The sequence below is a fragment of the Spermophilus citellus genome (genome assembly GCF_964194105.1).
Source record: "Spermophilus citellus genome assembly, chromosome: 3".
NCBI lineage: Eukaryota > Metazoa > Chordata > Mammalia > Rodentia > Sciuridae > Spermophilus > Spermophilus citellus.
In genome coordinates, this window is record NC_138184.1 from 137,785,456 (window position 1) to 137,803,123 (window position 17,668).

At 41.4% G+C, this 17,668-nt stretch overlaps 1 protein-coding gene across 2 annotated transcripts in view; it reads right to left on the bottom strand.

The window, feature by feature from the left end:
- Window positions 1–1,292: 1,292 nt before the first annotated feature.
- The window catches only part of NPSR1 (neuropeptide S receptor 1), a gene marked incomplete at both ends in the record, with an annotated part of 186,212 nt that continues 169,836 nt past the window's right edge, over window positions 1,293–17,668 (bottom strand). For both annotated transcript variants that reach the window (XM_081286542.1, XM_081286541.1), the window contains 4 exons: window positions 1,293–1,383; window positions 2,230–2,410; window positions 5,468–5,554; window positions 15,486–15,562. In XM_081286542.1, coding sequence (XP_081142668.1) covers window positions 1,293–1,383; window positions 2,230–2,410; window positions 5,468–5,554; window positions 15,486–15,562 — 436 coding nt within the window. The remainder of the gene's footprint in view (window positions 1,384–2,229; window positions 2,411–5,467; window positions 5,555–15,485; window positions 15,563–17,668) is intronic.

The window sequence follows — 17,668 nt, forward strand, 5'->3', positions numbered from 1 at the left end:
ACCATAATGAGGAATGGAGTGCTATTAAAATATACTGAACATTTTAATGATTCCACTAGCAGTCAGCCAAAAAAAAAAAAAAAAAAAAGATTTCAACTCTGGAAGAGAGGATTTTGCCAAGGAGATTTTAATGTCAAGAATGTACGTGAAGCTAAAAATAAGGTTCTCATGCGCATCCCAGAGCCGTGGGTGGGGATGTATACATAATCAAATTTAATTATTCCATTTCCACTTATAGAAAAGTCTAAAGGAAAAAAAATTAACTTTAAAACATTTAGTCATATTTCACTTGGATTATGCTTATAAATACCAAACCCCAGACCTGTCAAAATAAACCCCACCAGTGCTTCTTGGCAGAGGTGTTAGATAGACAAAGACTACAGCATGCAAAACTGGTAAAGAGCTTACAGAATCGTCATGCCTGGGAAAACCACAGGAACTCAGCTCCTATCTGAAGAGAGGATTGGAGGGCTACAAGGGGTAGAAGTGACCCTGAATGTGAGCAATGGAATTCAGAGTGACCCAAACACTAGATACAGAGGGAAGAGCCTTCAGAGATACTCAAAGATCCCTGAGTTCCAGGTCTCAGCTCTATGGGGCTGGAGGTGAAGGACCCATGGTTTCTTATCACAATATTTTTCCCATCAGAGAAAATACCCTTACACTTGACCTTGTTAAGGAGGGCTAGTAGTGTGTTCTTTCCATGAATTGCTTGTTGATACAACAGAAGTGTGAGTTTAGCTGCTGCCAATGAGGACATGCAAAGCACCAGTGTCTGAAAGTAAATTTGTTGGCATTTCAGGGGCAAACTTCCTTTTGGCTACAACCACCAAACCTCCAATCCAAAACTGGGGGATAAAAAGTCTAGTCTTTGTTAAGTCTTTTATTTACTTTTAAAATTATAATTAGAAGATTTATGGATAATTTTGCTGTTTTCCTTTTGTCCCTTCTGCTTGTCTGTCTCCTTGCTCACCCAAACCAGGACCTTGGGCCAGTACCGTCTCTGTCCATTGGGTTTGGGTATGGCCAAAGGGAAGGAGGGCTGGAAATCACAAGAGAGGAAGAGGAAAGTGTCTTTCCTGGTTCCCGTGGATAGTTGGTGAGTTGGTTTTGGCTAATACTTGCCATTGCAAATGACACTCCCTCATTAGAACATGTATCTTGCACATTCCCAAGTGATGAGAGGAGCAGGGTGGAGAAATCGGCTCAGGCTCCTTGCACATACACAAGCTGGTTGTGGGGACCTAGAAGAGCTCATGAGACTCAGCCTACAACTGCAATTGTCCAAGGGTCTAGATGAATTCTGGCTTGGACAGAATCTGCATCTCATGTCTTTCCATTCTTTCTCGGCATGTCATTCTAGGGTCTTGTGATCTTTGCTCCCTAGAGAAAGTCAGAATAAAGCAGTAAGGGAAAATAATTTGTCCTGATGTAAAGGAAAGTAGAGATACTAAGAGATAATTGTTAATGAAGAATTATTAAAGATCAGACAACAGATAGACACTTGACAGGTAATATCCTGACCTTCCCTCTCCACCACTTGCAGACCTTTGGTCAGCACCAAACTCCAGTGGACAGAAACACTATTGGCCAAGAAGACACCACTATTTGCCCAATTTTACACAGGAGGAAACTAAAGTTTTTAGAAGTTAAAAAACTTAGATCACACATAGCTATGGGTAAACAATGGCAGGATTTAAACTTCTGTCAGTGGTATTAAGTCCAAACCTTAAACCATTCCACTATTCTATTTCCTATTAATTTCTCTACCTTCTTCCTAGCCTGTGCAGGAAAACAGGTGAAACCCAACAGAATGACAACAGTTATGGAAGGGATTTAGTTTTAGCTCTGCTACTAGTTATTCATATAACCTCATTTCATCTGTGAGCCTTACTTTGTTTAGCTATAAAATAGTAAAGATGTTCCATTTCCTGTTACCATGATAGAATTATATTGAAGCAATTCATATAGAGAAACTTTAAACAAAATAAAGACCTTCTAAATGTGTCATGATTAAGGCCATTATTATAGGAAGTGGTATAGAAGAAAGAGCACTGACTGTAGCTCAATCTGGGTTAAATCTGTCACACTAATGGAAATTTTCTGATCTCTCATGTCTCATCTATAAAACAGTGAGACTGTCACCTGCCTTGGGATGAATAAAACCCACGCTGGAGTCAGAATGTGGTGGCCATCTGTGTGTCTGACCCAGGTAAGAGTACCACTTACCTGCAGGGATAGCAGATGGAGCCACTGAAAATACAGTAGATGAGGGGGTTGATGGCACTATTCAGTGCTGGCAGGTTCTGAATGATCACGGAGGCATAAAAACGCTCCTTGGTGTCTGGAAGGAGGTTGAAATTGTCCAAAATGTCAAAGAGGAAGTATGGGCTCCAACAGCAGATGAAAGCTGGGGAGAAGTGAACCATTAGGCACCACAGAGGCTACAGCTGAGGGGTCTCTTTTTAGGTGGCCCTCATGGGAGTTTCAACTGGGAGGATTTGGGGCATCTGGAATCTTTCAGAGATGTTTTAGGGCTGTGTATGCAGTTTAGAAAAGTTGTTTGTGTTGATGTTGATGACATGAAAATACCAGAAAACATCCAACTAATACCCCTGTCCAAATAGATTGGTGTGTGGAAGACCCTGATTCTGCTTGACTACAAATCCTCAAAGAAAATGAGTAAGATGTGGGAATCCAGAGAGTGAGGGTTAATTTTATGTGTCAATTTGACCGGGCCCCTGGCTGCCCAGATATTTGGCTAAACGTTATTCTGGATGCATCTCTGAAGCTGTTTTCAGATGAAATTAACACTTGAATCAGTGGACTAAGAAGAGCAGAGTGCCCTCCTTAGGTTGGGTGGGCTTCATCCAATCTCTTGAAGGCTTGAATAGAACAATACAGCTGAGTGACAAACGATTCACTCTCTCTGCTTGACTGTCTTTGAGCTAGGACATTGGTCTTCTACTTCATGCTTGGAGTCACACTGGAACTTAAATCATTAATTTTTTTGTTGTCAGACTTTTGAACTCAGACTTGGATTAGAACTTAGAATACTGTCTCCTGAGTCTCTAGCTTATCAACTGCTGATCTTAAGACTTCTTAGCCTCCACACACGTGTGCTGCCCTACTGTCTGGGTACAGCTTTGCCACTCTTCTCTCCCAAACAACTTTCCCATCCACAAGATTTTTCTATGAGTAGGAGCAAATGGACTTCTTTAGCCAGCTGGATGCTGGGAAGTTTTTCTTCCATAATTGTTCAAGAGGGATTCTGTAACTTGCTTGGGAGTTTTGAAATAAGGAATTAATTCATGATGATGGCAATGTATTAAATGGGACCCATTCAAACAAAAACAGCAATGAGAATTCTGGACCCTGGGTAGTTAACCCCAACATTGGCTCAGAAAAGTGGTTCTGGGATATCAAGGGTAAAACTGCATTGTGTGTGTGTGTGTGTGTGTGTGTGTGTGTGTGTGTGTGTTGAGAGAGAGAGAGAGAGAGAGAGAGAGAGAGAGAGATTGTCACAGGGATGCCCATCCTACTGTATACTATAGGCAGCAGCCCAACCAGGAAAAACTTGTTTCATGCTCCAAACATTTTTCATATGTCTAACTGGACATTGGTTGGTTTATAATTACCCCCAGGCTAGAAACCCAAATCTCATATATGTACATGGATATTTTTAATAAAAAGTGAATTTTTCAGAAATGTAATTTCCTTGTAAGTGGAGGAATGATTAATTTGGAACTTTACCATGGTTTATTTGTCTGCTTAGAAAATCAAGTCACTGACAGCAATACTATGTCTTTTTGCCTCCATGAAAACACACCTGTATTGTTTTTTATTCGTAGCTATTACGATGTTCAGGTGTAAGCATCTGATTACTTCATTATTCTTCTCATGTAGCTGTGGCCACATAGTGACATGTCAAAATTGGTGTTATTTTATTATAAATTACTTTCTTTCTACTCTTACTTTAGATAATTGTTGGAGTAGTACACTGATTTTTTTTAACCATACAAGGCAGAATGTATTATACATGCCATTTTAGGTCGTAAAGGGGCATTACAAAGTGCTTGTTATAGAAAGGGCCATTTTGGTCTGCCAACACTCACTGACCCTCTCATGGGCATACCTGCTTGCAGACTGAAAGGATCTTGTAGGGGCTAGAAATATGGTCCCTGATAAAGGCTTATGGGGTTCTGGAATACATGTATAAACATGCATTTCCCAGCTCAACATCCAGGGAATGTGCATCTGATTCTGATTGGGAAGGCAAAGAGAGCCTTTGATGTACTTCAGAAGCCTCTGAGAAAGGCTTCTCAGGGCCTGGTGAGTGGTATGCACTTTCTCCTCAGTTCCGCCTGCGGTGTTGTTTTGTGCCCATATTCTGCTGGCTGAGTCACACTGTTTGTGGTCTGTTTGGCATTTTGCAGTTGCATTTTAGAAAGGAGAGACAGGCTGCTCTGGTGATTTGACATGCAGCTAATGCTCTCCTGGAGCTTCTAAGAGCTGCCAGAGGAGCCTGGAGGAGGGTGTTTCAGCTAAATAAAAAGGAGATAGCACAAATCCCTTTTCTTCTTGTGAATCTCGATTCATTTGCTCATTTAACACATATTAATTGAGCAGTGTATGGGGAACCCTATTTTAGTCTTTGCTGATAACAATAATGTAAATAACAAAAGCAGGTCATTGTCCTCATGGATTTGTTGCTCTAGCAAGGGAGATAGTAAGTAGAGTGTGTGTGTGTGTGTGTGTGTGTGTGTGTGTGTGTGTAGATAGAAGTAGGGACCATGAAGAAGTGAAGGGACCATGAAGATAAACACGTTAGGGTAAGGCTAGAGGAGGGTTATTTTAGAAGACTTGCCAATGAGGCTGAAGGAAATGTCATTGTTAGGGAACAAACCAAGGTGGGGAAGGAAGCCATGCATTCATCCAAGAGGAGAAAATTTCAGACAGGAAGGTGCAAGGTGACTTTATGGAATGTTAAAAATAGAGAGAAAGGAAAGGAAAGGGGAAGAAGACAACACGGGGGAAGGACAGAAAAGATGGCCATAAGGAAAGTATTAGCAGTGACATGGAAGTTAAATATCCAGAAGAAATAGAATGCACTTCTATCTCACCTTTGCTGTTTTCAGCCCTGGAGGACAGTGTGTATTAAAGGAAGCACCTGAGTTAACAGGGTGATCTTGGCATAAACAGCTAATTAGGTCCTAATCTAATTTACTCCCAAGTTATGCAACACAGAGCTTTAATGGGTGACTTTATTCATAAGGAGAAAGATTAGGAACCAAATGTTGGCCCTTGAAAGAAGCCCAGATGGACTGATGAGTCTCACACATTACTTTCCAAGCAGATAAAGATAGAAGTGCTATACACAAACTCCTTCCTTTTATGGGCTTCCTGCAACTAGTTTGGTTTTGAAACATTTATACGGTTTTGCAATCCAAGGAGGGACATTGCTTACCAAGGATGATGACAATGCTGTACTTGATGGCCTTAATTTTTGCCTTTGAGATGAGCCCTCGATTGTAGCTGGTGCACAGTTTCCCATCTGTAGATACAACAGGTGAATGGTCAACTGGAGTGCTCAAGATGTGGCAATTTCTGTTTCTACCAGTAGAAACTTTGAAGGTTGGACCTGTGGCTTTCAATGGATGGGACCACTTATGTCCTGCTTGCCTATGACTAGAAGGCTTTCCTCAGATAGTTTTAGGGTGAAAATGGCTCAAGGATGGTTGCTGGAAACTGCTCAGTTTGCAACTTAACACAATATGCGAATGCTGTGGGATGCAGACATGGTCAGATGGTCTGAATCAGCTGCAGCTGGAATTAGACCATGTGACCAGAGGGGCAGAGACCTTCTCTGTTGGGGGCTGTTCTCTGAGCTCCATGCTATGCCAAGACTCTTGTATATTTGCTTCGACAACCTGAGCAAAAGTCATTTTGCTAGGACGGTCGTCCCAGACCAACTCATTCATCTAACTCAGAAACTTTACTCAACAAAATTCAAGCTCAAAATCTCCCAACAAAAGCTCCAACACAAACAACTGGCATACATCTGAGCTTGGATATAACTGTAATCATATTGGGTTGTCATGTGATAGTAAACCACTTGTGGGAGGGGTGAAATAAGAATCCACTACAATATAAGCTAGAGGAGCACAGGAGTTTTGTTTTCTCCATTTATGTAATAATGATATGAATATGAAATGATTACTTAACATTAATGAATCAATAATAACTTCTCATAGATAAGACAGGGGCAAAACATCATGGACAGAATTCAGTGCAATAAGAGGAGAGAGATGGTAAATTTGGGGTGAAATGTTGGTCCTGGGTCCTTTGCTTCTGTGAAAGAGATTTTCCTGTTAGAACTTTACCAGCTCATATGGTACCTTATAAGAAATTTGGAAAAGGTCTCCTTCCTTTAGATGGACACAGACCTGCCCCAGAACATAACTCATGGAGGGAAGCAGGGAAAAAAAGCCAGCCTCCCTCCCTACATGATTCAACTTGGTGCGATTGAGTTGGACAAAATGGTTCAGCCCTAGCAATAGCCCAGCTCAGAGGCTCAGTCAGCATGTAAGCCAAATGGGGCAAGGCTGTTGTCCACTAGGGAGGCCAACTTCAGTGCTCTGTTGTCCTCACTACATTGTCCAGATTTTATGTTTGAGATGTGTTTGAATCCCTGTAGAAACCCTTTAGAAGTTTACTTAGCTTCATTCATTCAATCTGTTCTGCAACCCAACTTAATCCAACAAGCATAGCATGTGTGTCCAGAGGTATGGATTGAATAGAAATCGAAAAGAGTTCAATTTCTCTAGCAATTTTCAATCCAGCAGTAAAGATCACATACTCGCCTCAAGTTGAATGAGAAGAGAGAAGACACCAGCCATGGACAGAGGAGACAGTGGTACCCCCATAGCTATGCCAAGGAGGCTGCATGGAAAATGCAGAGAACATCGAGTCAATTTTGAATGACATGAGAGGGATTCCACAGGAAAGATGGAGGTGCAGGTACAGCACTGGGAGAGATAGGGAAAGCAGAGGGAGCATTCTCAGCCGAGACATGAAACAAGAAAAGTGGAGGATGTGTTAGGACCATGGTGAGTCATCTTGTTTGGATGTAGCCTGCAAGTGCGTGGGGTTTGAGGGTGCAAAGAAGAGCTGAGCTGGGAAGACCTTGAATATCTTTGAAGAAGTCTGTGCTGAAATTCTGAGGCAGCAAGTTTCAAACATTTTTGTAGTATGAATATTTCTTCATTGAAAAGGACACACTATTACAAATGATAACAGATTTTTTAAGTGCAAAGAACTAAAATACTTGTAATTGATTCTTATTTCTTAAGGCATACCCTATAAGATCACTCTTATTTATTTATTTATCTATTTATTTATTGTGGTGCTGTGGATTGAAGCAGGGCCTGTGCATGCGAGGCAAGCACTCTACCAACTAAGCTATATCCCCAGCCCAAGCACTCTTAAATATTGTTAAGGTCTTTAAGTTATTCAGTGCATTTCCTAAAACCACAGAACCCAAGCACTGTAAGGCAGCAGATGCTTCAGAAACATTTATAGCAGTGGTTCTCAACTGGGTGTAATTTTGCCTTCCAGAGGACTTGAGCAATGCGTAGACCCAATTTTGGTTGCCACAACTCTGTGTGTGTGTGTGTGTGTGTGTGTGTGTGTGTGTGTGTGTGTGTGTGTCCAGTGGGTAGAAGGGCCAGTAATGCAATTAGACATCCTTCAACATGCAGGGCAGTCTCCTCTCCTTCAACAAAGAATTATACAGTACAAATTGTTGAAGGTGCTAAGGCTGAGAACCATGATTTCCAGGGTCGTATCTTGGGAGGGACACAGGCTTCAGAGTCATACCTGAATCTACACTCCAGCTCCACCAATGACTATCTGTGAATGCTTAGGCAAATAGCCTAATGTTCCTGGTCTTAACTTCCCCATTTAAAAAATGAATCATAGAACACTAACCTCACAGAGTTACTTTGAGAATTATAGTAAAATAATGTATTCAGGGTGCCAAGTTTCATGCTGGGATGTCAGTTATTCTGCCAATTGGGATGATGAAGTTTTAACTGCAGTTTAGGAGGAATATGAGCTCTCTCTTTATGGAAGAAAACAGGAGATATTACCACCTTATACAATGTCATCTGTAGTCAACAGAAAATTGCCAGGGTGGGATTATTCCTGTGGGAGACAAAGAAAGATGATAGCAGACCAAATTATATCTTTTTGAAGTGTCTCCACTTGCTGGTCCTAGGTCACAGCTGGGTTCTAAACAGTGTGTATCAGCTGGGTTTTAATGACATAGTTGGTCATTCCAAAAAGTTTTTGAAAATGACATTTGTGCTCTGAAATCTGTTTAAAATGGAAACTCAAAATACTTTCCACAAGGCTACTAGGTGACAATATAATCAACTACCTTGCTCTCTGATCTGCCAATGAGATCAGTGAAAAGCGTCTTTAATCTGACCACTTCAGGAAATGCAAAGCCCCAGCTTCCAAAGATGGCTCTTCAAAGAGAGCTGAGCTACAAAATGCCGGTAATTCTCCTTTATTGGGAGATAAAAGGATTATTTCTACTCAGGCTTTGCTGCGGAGCTGGAGTGAAAAGCAGTGAAATTCAGCTGTCACTGTGCATTAATGGCTTGGACAGCCTGGAGGCAGTGGACCTACTAGATCTGAGACTGAAAGGAACACATTATTTAGACTGTTTAGTTCCAGAGTGAATCCCCAGTGGGGTCCCTGCCCCAAATATAGTCTCCAAATGGCCAGTTCCAACTCTCAACTTTCTCCAGGCTTCAGGCCCCTAACTGAGCTGCTGGGAACCCATTCTTCATGTGGGCTGAACACCTGAAGCTGGAGCGATGGGTCCCTTTGGATTTTAAAGCAGGCAAAAATTCATTCCTGCCAGGTGGGGAGGTCCATCTGTGGGCCTATAGTAAGTGCAAGTGATTTGTTTAGAAACAAGGAGGCCTTACTGGCAATATTTTAAAATAAGTATGTTTCCTGTGTTGGAAAATTTGTGTACTTCAGGTTGATTTAAAAAATTGAATACACTTTCTTAGTAATTTTTCCAGATTACTAAAAGTTTTAAAGTTTAAAAATTTATTTTTAATTATTTGTGACTTTTTATTTCCAAATATAAACCTGAATGCTCCCAGAAATCATTAGTTAAATTTGTGTGTGTGTGTGTGTGTGTGCATTTGACCTCCTCTGCTTAGCTGTAGGGGACTGGGCATTATCTTCCCAAGATTCTTTTGTCTTTTTGTTTCTCTGGTAAACTCAAGAGGGGTGGCGTGGTCTCCAAGTGTTCCCGGATCTTTCCCTGGCCACCACTTGTGCCTCTGTGGTGACCTTATCTGAATCATGCTTTCCATGGTCCCTGCTGCTGCCCTGGGCAGCTCCAGGCCACTCCACCCAGACCTCCCCTTTGTTATCCATCCCCTCTGGAGGGGCTGTGGCCGGGCACCATGTGCTTGGTAGCTGCAGTCACTTTGGAGCCGCTCCTGCAAGTTCCCTTTATTAGAGTTTGTGCCCCTGGGCAGTCGCTTTGCTCTCTGTTCACTGCTCTTGGCCTCAGCTCTGTGTCTGGGTTGTGAATTATTTACCATCGCTGCTCTTTCCTGGGATACCTGCTCTCAAAGTGCTTCTGCAGGAAACAAGTACATGTCTCCACTCCTCTGTGTTCTGAAGCTAGGGGCTCCTGTAGTAGCCACCTAAGTTCCCAGGGCTTCACAGTCAGCTTTGTCCTCCACAGCTGCTGACAAGAGGCTGGGGTGATTAGGTGGGAGCAGTCTTGGGTGACCCAGAACTTATATCTCCTTTTGACCTTAAGGCCCCTGAGGGACTTATTCCACACCCTGCTTTTTTTTTTTCCTCACCAAGTTCTGCCTCTCTCCCCTTTAGCTCGACATGCCTGCATATATTTGAACTTTCAGGTTGAATTCCTTTTGAGATATTTTCCCAAAAAGAGGTTTTCAGCCCAGTGCCAACTGTAGGTCACAGTCAGATCTGAGAAGGTATCACCTGACGTACCAGTTAGCCATGTCTGCACCTCAGTTCTTAGCTCAGGCAAAACCAGGAACCCAGACAGGCCTTTAATAATGCAGAGATGAGTGAGCTGTCCATCAAACCCTTTCCTTCTCCAGGGCATGCAGCTATACTATGTTCCCCAACTGCCTTTTTGGCAGGTTATAGTCGTGAGACTAAGTTCTGCTTTAGGAGACTAGGAGAAGAATTGATGTCTCTCCTCCCCAGACCTGACTCCAATAACCCACAGAGAAACCCTCCACTTTTCACCCCACCCCTGCCTTCTACATGCAGGTGCTGAGGAATACCTTAAGTAGCCCTTTGTAAAATGTAGCAGAATTTTCACCTACTTGAATTTTTGACTCTATGGAACAATGCCCTTCCCTTTGGCCTTTACTGCCAATTGGAATTTAATTGAGCAAGAGATAAACCTAGGTTTTGTAAAGGGTACTGGTGTTTTGGAGTTGATACAGTTGCTTGCTTGTGTTTTTGCAATGTTGTCTTGATAAAAGTCTAACATGTGGCACTGGCTATGTGGGCAGGCAGCAGGTGGCAAGGACACTGAGACTGGAAGCTGGGACTCTAGCGATCCATTTGTTAGAAGTGCCACATATGATGCCTGGGAAGGTAGACTGTGCCTACTGAGCCTGGATCCCAGGGTTGAGGTTGGTAAAGTGAATTTTAATGGTGCCTATTGATTGTTACCAGCTGTCTTTAGCAAGGAATTGGGGAAAAAGAAATGAACTCAGATAAGAGTTAGTTGGTTTATGAGTAAAAATAAAAGGAGTTTGATAAAGTCCCCCAATTTGGGATCTTGCAGAATGGCAAATGCCAACAGCTTCTCGTCTCCAAAGATCCTGACTACATACTTTGTGTGGGTCAGGGAAAAATGAAAATGGAAGCAGAACATGAAACCAAATATGAGCCTTTCTTTTGTGTGTGTGTGTGTGTGTGTGTGTGTGTGTGTATGTGTGTGTGTGTACCAGAAATTGAACTCAGGGGCATTCAACCATTAGTCATATCCCTAGACCTATTTTGTATTTTATTTAGAGACAGGGTCTTGAGTTTCTTAGCACCTTGCTTTTGCTGAGGCTGGCTTTGAACTGGAAGTCCTCCTGCCTCAGCCTCCAGAGCCACTGGGATTACAGGCATGTGCCACTGTGCCCGGCATGAGCCTTTCTTAAATGCACAGGTCCTAGCCAATAAACCTGGCCCTGGTCTCCAAATTAAGCTATAACATTGAGAGATTTTAATTAGAAAATATCCATTAAGATTTATTCTTAAAGCAAAGATCAAATTAGGGATGTGGCCTCCCACCTATTGTTTCTGATGATCTTCAGCTAATTTCCATCAAGTTGATGGGTAGGGATTGGTTGAGGAAGCACAGAAAAAAATTAGATCTGAGAATTTTATTAAGAATGACGTTTTAATTATAGTTTCTAGCATGTAAGTTCAGAAAGAAAATAGATAAGAGTCTACTAAGTTTTTGAAGAATTATATTTCCAAGGAAACCATAAACCATGAGATTCATATCTTTGCCAATACTTAGAATTATCAGATTTTTACAATTTTACTAATTCCGTGGTAGAAAGTTATTGAGATTTAAACATGTACTTTCCTGAGTACTGATGAAGTGCTGAATCTAATTTTTGGCTATTCCTGTTTCCCTTTGTGGTGATTTTTAAAATGTTTGTCACTAAAAAAATGTTATTAAAATTGATTTTCAGTAGTTCTTCGTATATTCTGCATACTATCTTTTCCCAGGTATATGTGTTGTAAATAGCTTCTCCCAGTTCGTGCATTGATAGTTTATGTGTCAACAGAGTCAAATTTATGCATTTTTCCTTTTATAATTCAATTTATCATGTATCTTGTTGAAGAAAACCTCCTTTCCTCAATGTCATAAAGATACTGTCTGCTTTCATTTTGAAAGTCTTCATTTTCACATTTAAGTCTCTAAGTCCCTTGGAATTTGATTTTGCTTATGGATGGAGGTAAAGATCTGATTTCATTTCTTTTCGTATGATCTTCTGACATCTATCAAGTTCTCATATATGTGCAGGTCTGTTTGGGGCTGTTTTATTTTCTATTTGTCTATTGTATTGTGCCAACACCACACTCTATTAACCACAGTGACTTTGTAATAAATCTTAACATTTGGTACAGCAAACCTCTTCTGCATTGTTCTGCTTCTCCAGGAATGTCTTGGCTATTGTTGGCTCTTGATTTTTTAGTGTATATTTTAAAAGCAGCTTATCAATCTCAATATACTAGTACAATCCATTTTTTATTGGAACTGTATTAAATTTTTGGTTGGGAAGGGTCATTGCTTTGTGATATTGAATCTTACTATCCACAAACATGTTATAATATTTATTTATTTGTATCTTGATACTTTTTTTGAACATATTTTGTTAAATGTAGTTTATCTGTAGAGAGGCCATTGTATTGATGGTTACAGATGGGGATGCTAAGACCAAGTCTGTTTTCATTTTGAAAGTCTTCATTTTCACATTTAAGTCTCTAAGTCCCTTGGAATTTGTTTTTGCTTATGGATGGAGGTAAAGATTTGATTTCATTTCTTTAATTATAGTTTCTAGCAATTAATGGGTTTATCTTAAATGTGTTAATCTAGACAGTGACAGAACTCTAACCCACTTTCTAATCTATGCCTTTTTTCCTTCACCCCATTCTGCCTCATTTAATCTGAAACATGCACTTTGGAGACAGCATGGATCACATCACATCTGACAAGCCATAATTGCTAGACCTAGTCCCATCCAGATATGTTATACTTGGTTGACTCTTTGGGTGAGCCCCCCACCCCCAGTCTCCTGCCTCCACGTGGGAAATGTTCTAGTTTATAGGACATTAAGAGCATGGATATAAGAGCATGCTCATTTTATGAAAGACCCTGTGCAAGGTTGGGAAATTGATCCACCTAACACCCTTTACACTTGTTTGGGGGAACGTCTTGAGATCATTTATGAACCAGTTTTGCTTTTTCTTTCAGTCGGCCTTTGAGCGGGAGAAAACAGACATTATTTGTCAGCAAGAAGAATGGTTCCTACATGAAGGATGGCTTGAATTTTGCAGCCAGTGTTTACAAAGTGAGCTTCTGTTCACACTAATCATTGCTAATGTCCTCTTGTTGATGAGCAATAATCCTGACATGCCAGCACCACTGGAGTTCCTGTTTACCGGCCAACTCCAGCGTTGTTTGGCTGTTATGACAGATAGCAAATCAAGTGAGATCCATTTGTGAAGAAGACACAGAAAACATATGATCTTTTGAGAATACCAGCTGGCCTCATTCCAGAAGGAGGTCACTAATGGTCATAAAGGATAGAGACAATGAAAAACAGTGTAACAGGGATGCACAATTACATTAAAGAGTAAAAACGGTAGCATTTCTACCTCCAGGGAGGGCAATGGCATAGTGTATTTCAATGGAAAAAAAAAATCTCTAACCTTCAGTACTGAAGGTCGTTGGGGGGAGTCTAACAGTGCAGGGACTGGAAGATGTAGTAAAAGGGAGTCAGGGGGGGGGGCTCTGGAGAGAGACAGGATCTCAACCATAGTGAGAGGAGGATTGCTGGCAAAGAGGGGCAGGTAGCTGACAGCATGTGGAAACCTTCTGTCACCCCAAACCTCCAGAAGCATCAACTCTCTTCACTCTTTTGAGTTGTCAACTCGTGGAAAACAAGGTGGGCTCCAAACTCCGAAGCCACAGGAGTGTAGGGAGAAGAAAGCTGGAGAAGGGGAGCCAGTGAGGTTGTGTGCTCAGAGGGGCAGGCAGGGAGGAGCAGGCCGGCCTGCTGGGATCATAGAAACCACAGGACAGGGGCTTAAATGAATTTAATTATCTAAAAGTACCAGAAGATCTAGCTGTTTCAGCAAAGTTGGCCCTAAACATACCAGTCATGAGATTTTAAATATATCCAAATAAAAACTTCCGAAAATGAGACAGGGTGGTGCTCTGAAGGCAACAGGAGAGTGCCACAGAGGAAAGGCCATGCCAAAGACCTTGAGCTTGGATGTTTAATCAAAAGCAGTTTTCTTTCTTTTTTTTTTCTTTTAGTCATTCACCATTTTTATTTCTATAATGTTCTTCCTCCTGGGAGGATCCTAGCCTGATTTAGGCAAGAAAGCATGGGATCTCTGGTCAATCATGTACATTCCTGGTCATGTCACATGCTACCCATAGAAATAAGCTTAACCTTTAAATCTTTTATCTGGAAAAGACAATCAATAAGACCACCTCCAGTGGTTTATAGGGAGTAAAGGAGATAATGCACGGGAAGGATCTAGTGAAATGGCTAAGAGTGAAGTGGCTCTCCCTGTCCCTCTGTCCTGTGTGTCTGTGTTGCTGGGACACAAGGTCCTAGACTGCCAGCTGCCTGCAGTCAGGAACTTTGCTATGGACTCATTTGTCATTCTCAGTCCTTTGTACAACTCCTGGATGCAGAGCACTGCAGAACTGAATGGAATTCAGAGGAGAACATGAAGACTTACGTCTCTATTCATTCTCCTAGGGAAAGAGACACAGATCACCAGTGTGCAGTGACCCTTGTGAATCCTCTTGGTTGGCCCACATCACATGGGAAGAAGGAGCTTCTAAGAGGATGCAATAAGCTCCATCTTGGTCCAATGCAGGTGGGTTAACTCCATGTCTGAAAAGAAGAGGACTTATAGGGGGCCAAGTTGAGCCCCTCATTTTAATATCTTGAAGCCCAGAGAGGTTACATGACTTAGCAACTATCACATTATAACAAACATAAAACCAGCAGCCCTTTTTACTCTTTCTGGCTGTGTTTTCTCCAAGGTGGTACCTGAGTCAGGCCCAGGAAACTTGCTTGGGAAGCAGAGCCAGCCTCTAGGTCTCAGAGCTGTTGCTTAGGAGGTGTTGCATATCCAGGTTCACTGAAACAAATTTGGGAAGGGTCCTAGTGAGCCATCTCAGGTGCAGACTAGTTTTAAGTTGGTGTGTTGGGGCAGCGAGGAAAACATTTGGACCATTCCTTAGCTGGCTTGGAGCCCAGGATCATTCTGTGGACAGATGGCAGATTTACCTATCTCTAAATCCAACAGAAAGGCCCAGCCTCATGTTTGCTAATGCATGGTGCCTCTCATTCCTGCATCCTCCAGGGTGCTGCCTGCCTGACCTGAGATTAGAGAGACTCTCAATCTTGGCCCAAAGACTGTTTCTCCCGGTTTTCAGGGGGCCAAGTGGGGAAGACAGTGCCTGCTAGAGACAGCGTTTGGTGGGTTTGATCTGGGAGATGGGTCCTGATATAATTGTGCAGGCTTGTATAAAAGTGTTCAGGAAACCCCAGCTCATGTTTATATACCCAGGAAACCCCAGCTCATGTTTGCTAGAGGAAAACCTTTTCATGGGCAAAATTAGTCACAAACTGGGTGATATGGAGACTTACCTGAGCAGTTAGAAATCACCATCTCCTGGGCTTTGCTTTTAATCCAAATAGTTCGGATCACAATGCCATAGATGACGCTGCAGAAAGGACCAGAGGGAATATTAAAATACCTAGTGGGTCCCTCCTGTAAGGACAAACAGGGTGACTATTACCACTTTCCTGATGATGAGCTCTCAACCAACCTGCTGGCTACACTTGCTGAAACTGGGAGAATCACAAAGGTCAGTGGAATGGAGCTGTTTGTATTTTAAGTGAGGAGGTCAAGACTTGGGGAAGTCAAACAATCCAGGTGCTTTGAGGGACAGCTGTGATGAGACTCCAAACACCAGCTTTGCTGTTAGAAAGACCTGGGTCTCCCCTATCACGTACTGGCCGTATGACCTTGATTGTGAACAATTTAGGTGGCCTCTGTGCACTTGCCTCTGCTACTGATGCCTTTGCGAGACCCTCTGCCTTGCATGTGGATAGGACCTGCAACTTGCTTCTGATCCACCCAGTGTGCTGCACGTGATTACATAGGGTGAAGCACCTGCCTTGCTAGTGCCTGTCTCCTTTGCTGGCTTTAAAGAAGCAAGCTACTGAGAATCCTGCTGCCCCAGTGAAATTCATTCTGCTAAAAGCCAGAGGGAACTTGGAAAAGAGCCTTCTCCCGCTGACCCTCTGATGACCCCCAAGTCCTAGTTAGCACCAGATGACAGCCTTACCTAAGCAGGGACCCTGTTAAGCCCTGCCCAGACCCTCCACCCACAAAAATTATAGATAACAAAGGCATTATTTTAAAGTCAGTAGGTTTCTGATGATTTGTTCCATAGTAGAATATAATACAATAAACTTCAGTTGAGAGTTTGTAAAATGGGGTTAATAATACAAACCTTTGAGGAACATATATATAAATAAATATATATATATATATAGTGTTTGTGTATACATATATATATAATATAAAGAATATATATATGTATACACACACACACACACACACACACCCTCTGAGGTTTTTTTTTTTAGTATAAGAACATTTTTCTACAACTTTTTTAACGCTGAATTTGTCAAAGGATGATATTACAGTTTACATACAGCTCTTGGATGTGGTCACACAATTCCTTAATTTAAAATGTACACTTATTTTTTTGACATATCATACATTTGAATCAGATGAGATATAATTTCTCATTTTTCTGAGTGTACAGGTTGCAGAATTACATTGGTCATGTAGTCAGGTATATACCCACAGCAATAATAATGTCCATTTTATTCTGCTGTCCTTCACACACACACTACCTCTGAATTTTTTGAGTGTCAAATATGATAGTATTTAAAGTGCCAAGCACCATTTCGTAACTTGAAAATCAGTAGAGTCTTGAAAATGTAATTTCTCAATTTTTAGGTTTTTTTTTGCCTATTTTTCACATTATATCATTCACATTCTTGAATGATATCAACTGGGTCTAACAGAATATTAATGATTCACACACATCATCAAAGTTTGCATTCTAAGTCTCCTTTGTTAAATATAAAACCTTAGACTCTTTTTTTAAATTTTTTTATTGGTTGTTCACAAAATTACAAAGCTCTTGACATATCATATTTCATACATTAGATTGAAGTGGGTTATGAACTCCTAATTTTACCCCAAATGCAGATTGCAGAATCACGTCGGTTACACATCCACAATTTTACATAATGCCCTATTAGTAATTGTTGTATTCTGCTACCTTTCCTATCCCCTACTATCCTCCCTCCCCTTCCCTCACATCTTCTCTCTCTCTACCCCATCTACTGTAATTCATTTCTCTCCTTGTTTATTTTCCCATTACCCTCACAACCTCTTATATGTAATTTTGTATAGCAATGAGGGTCTCCCTTCATTTCCATGCAATTTCCCTTTTCTCTCCCTTTCCCTCCCATCTCATGTCTCTGTTTAAAGTTAATCTTTTCTTCCTGCTCTTCCTCCCTACTCTGTTCATAGTTGCTCTCATTATATCAAAGAAGACTTTTGGTATTTGTTTTTTAGGGATTGGCTAGCTTCACTAAGCATGATCTGCTCTAGTGCCATCCATTTCCCTGCAAATTCCATGATTTTGTCATTTTTTAGTGCTGCGTAATATTCCATGGTGTATAGATGCCACATTTTTTTTTATCCATTCATCTATTGAAGGGCATCTGGGTTGGTTCCACAGTCT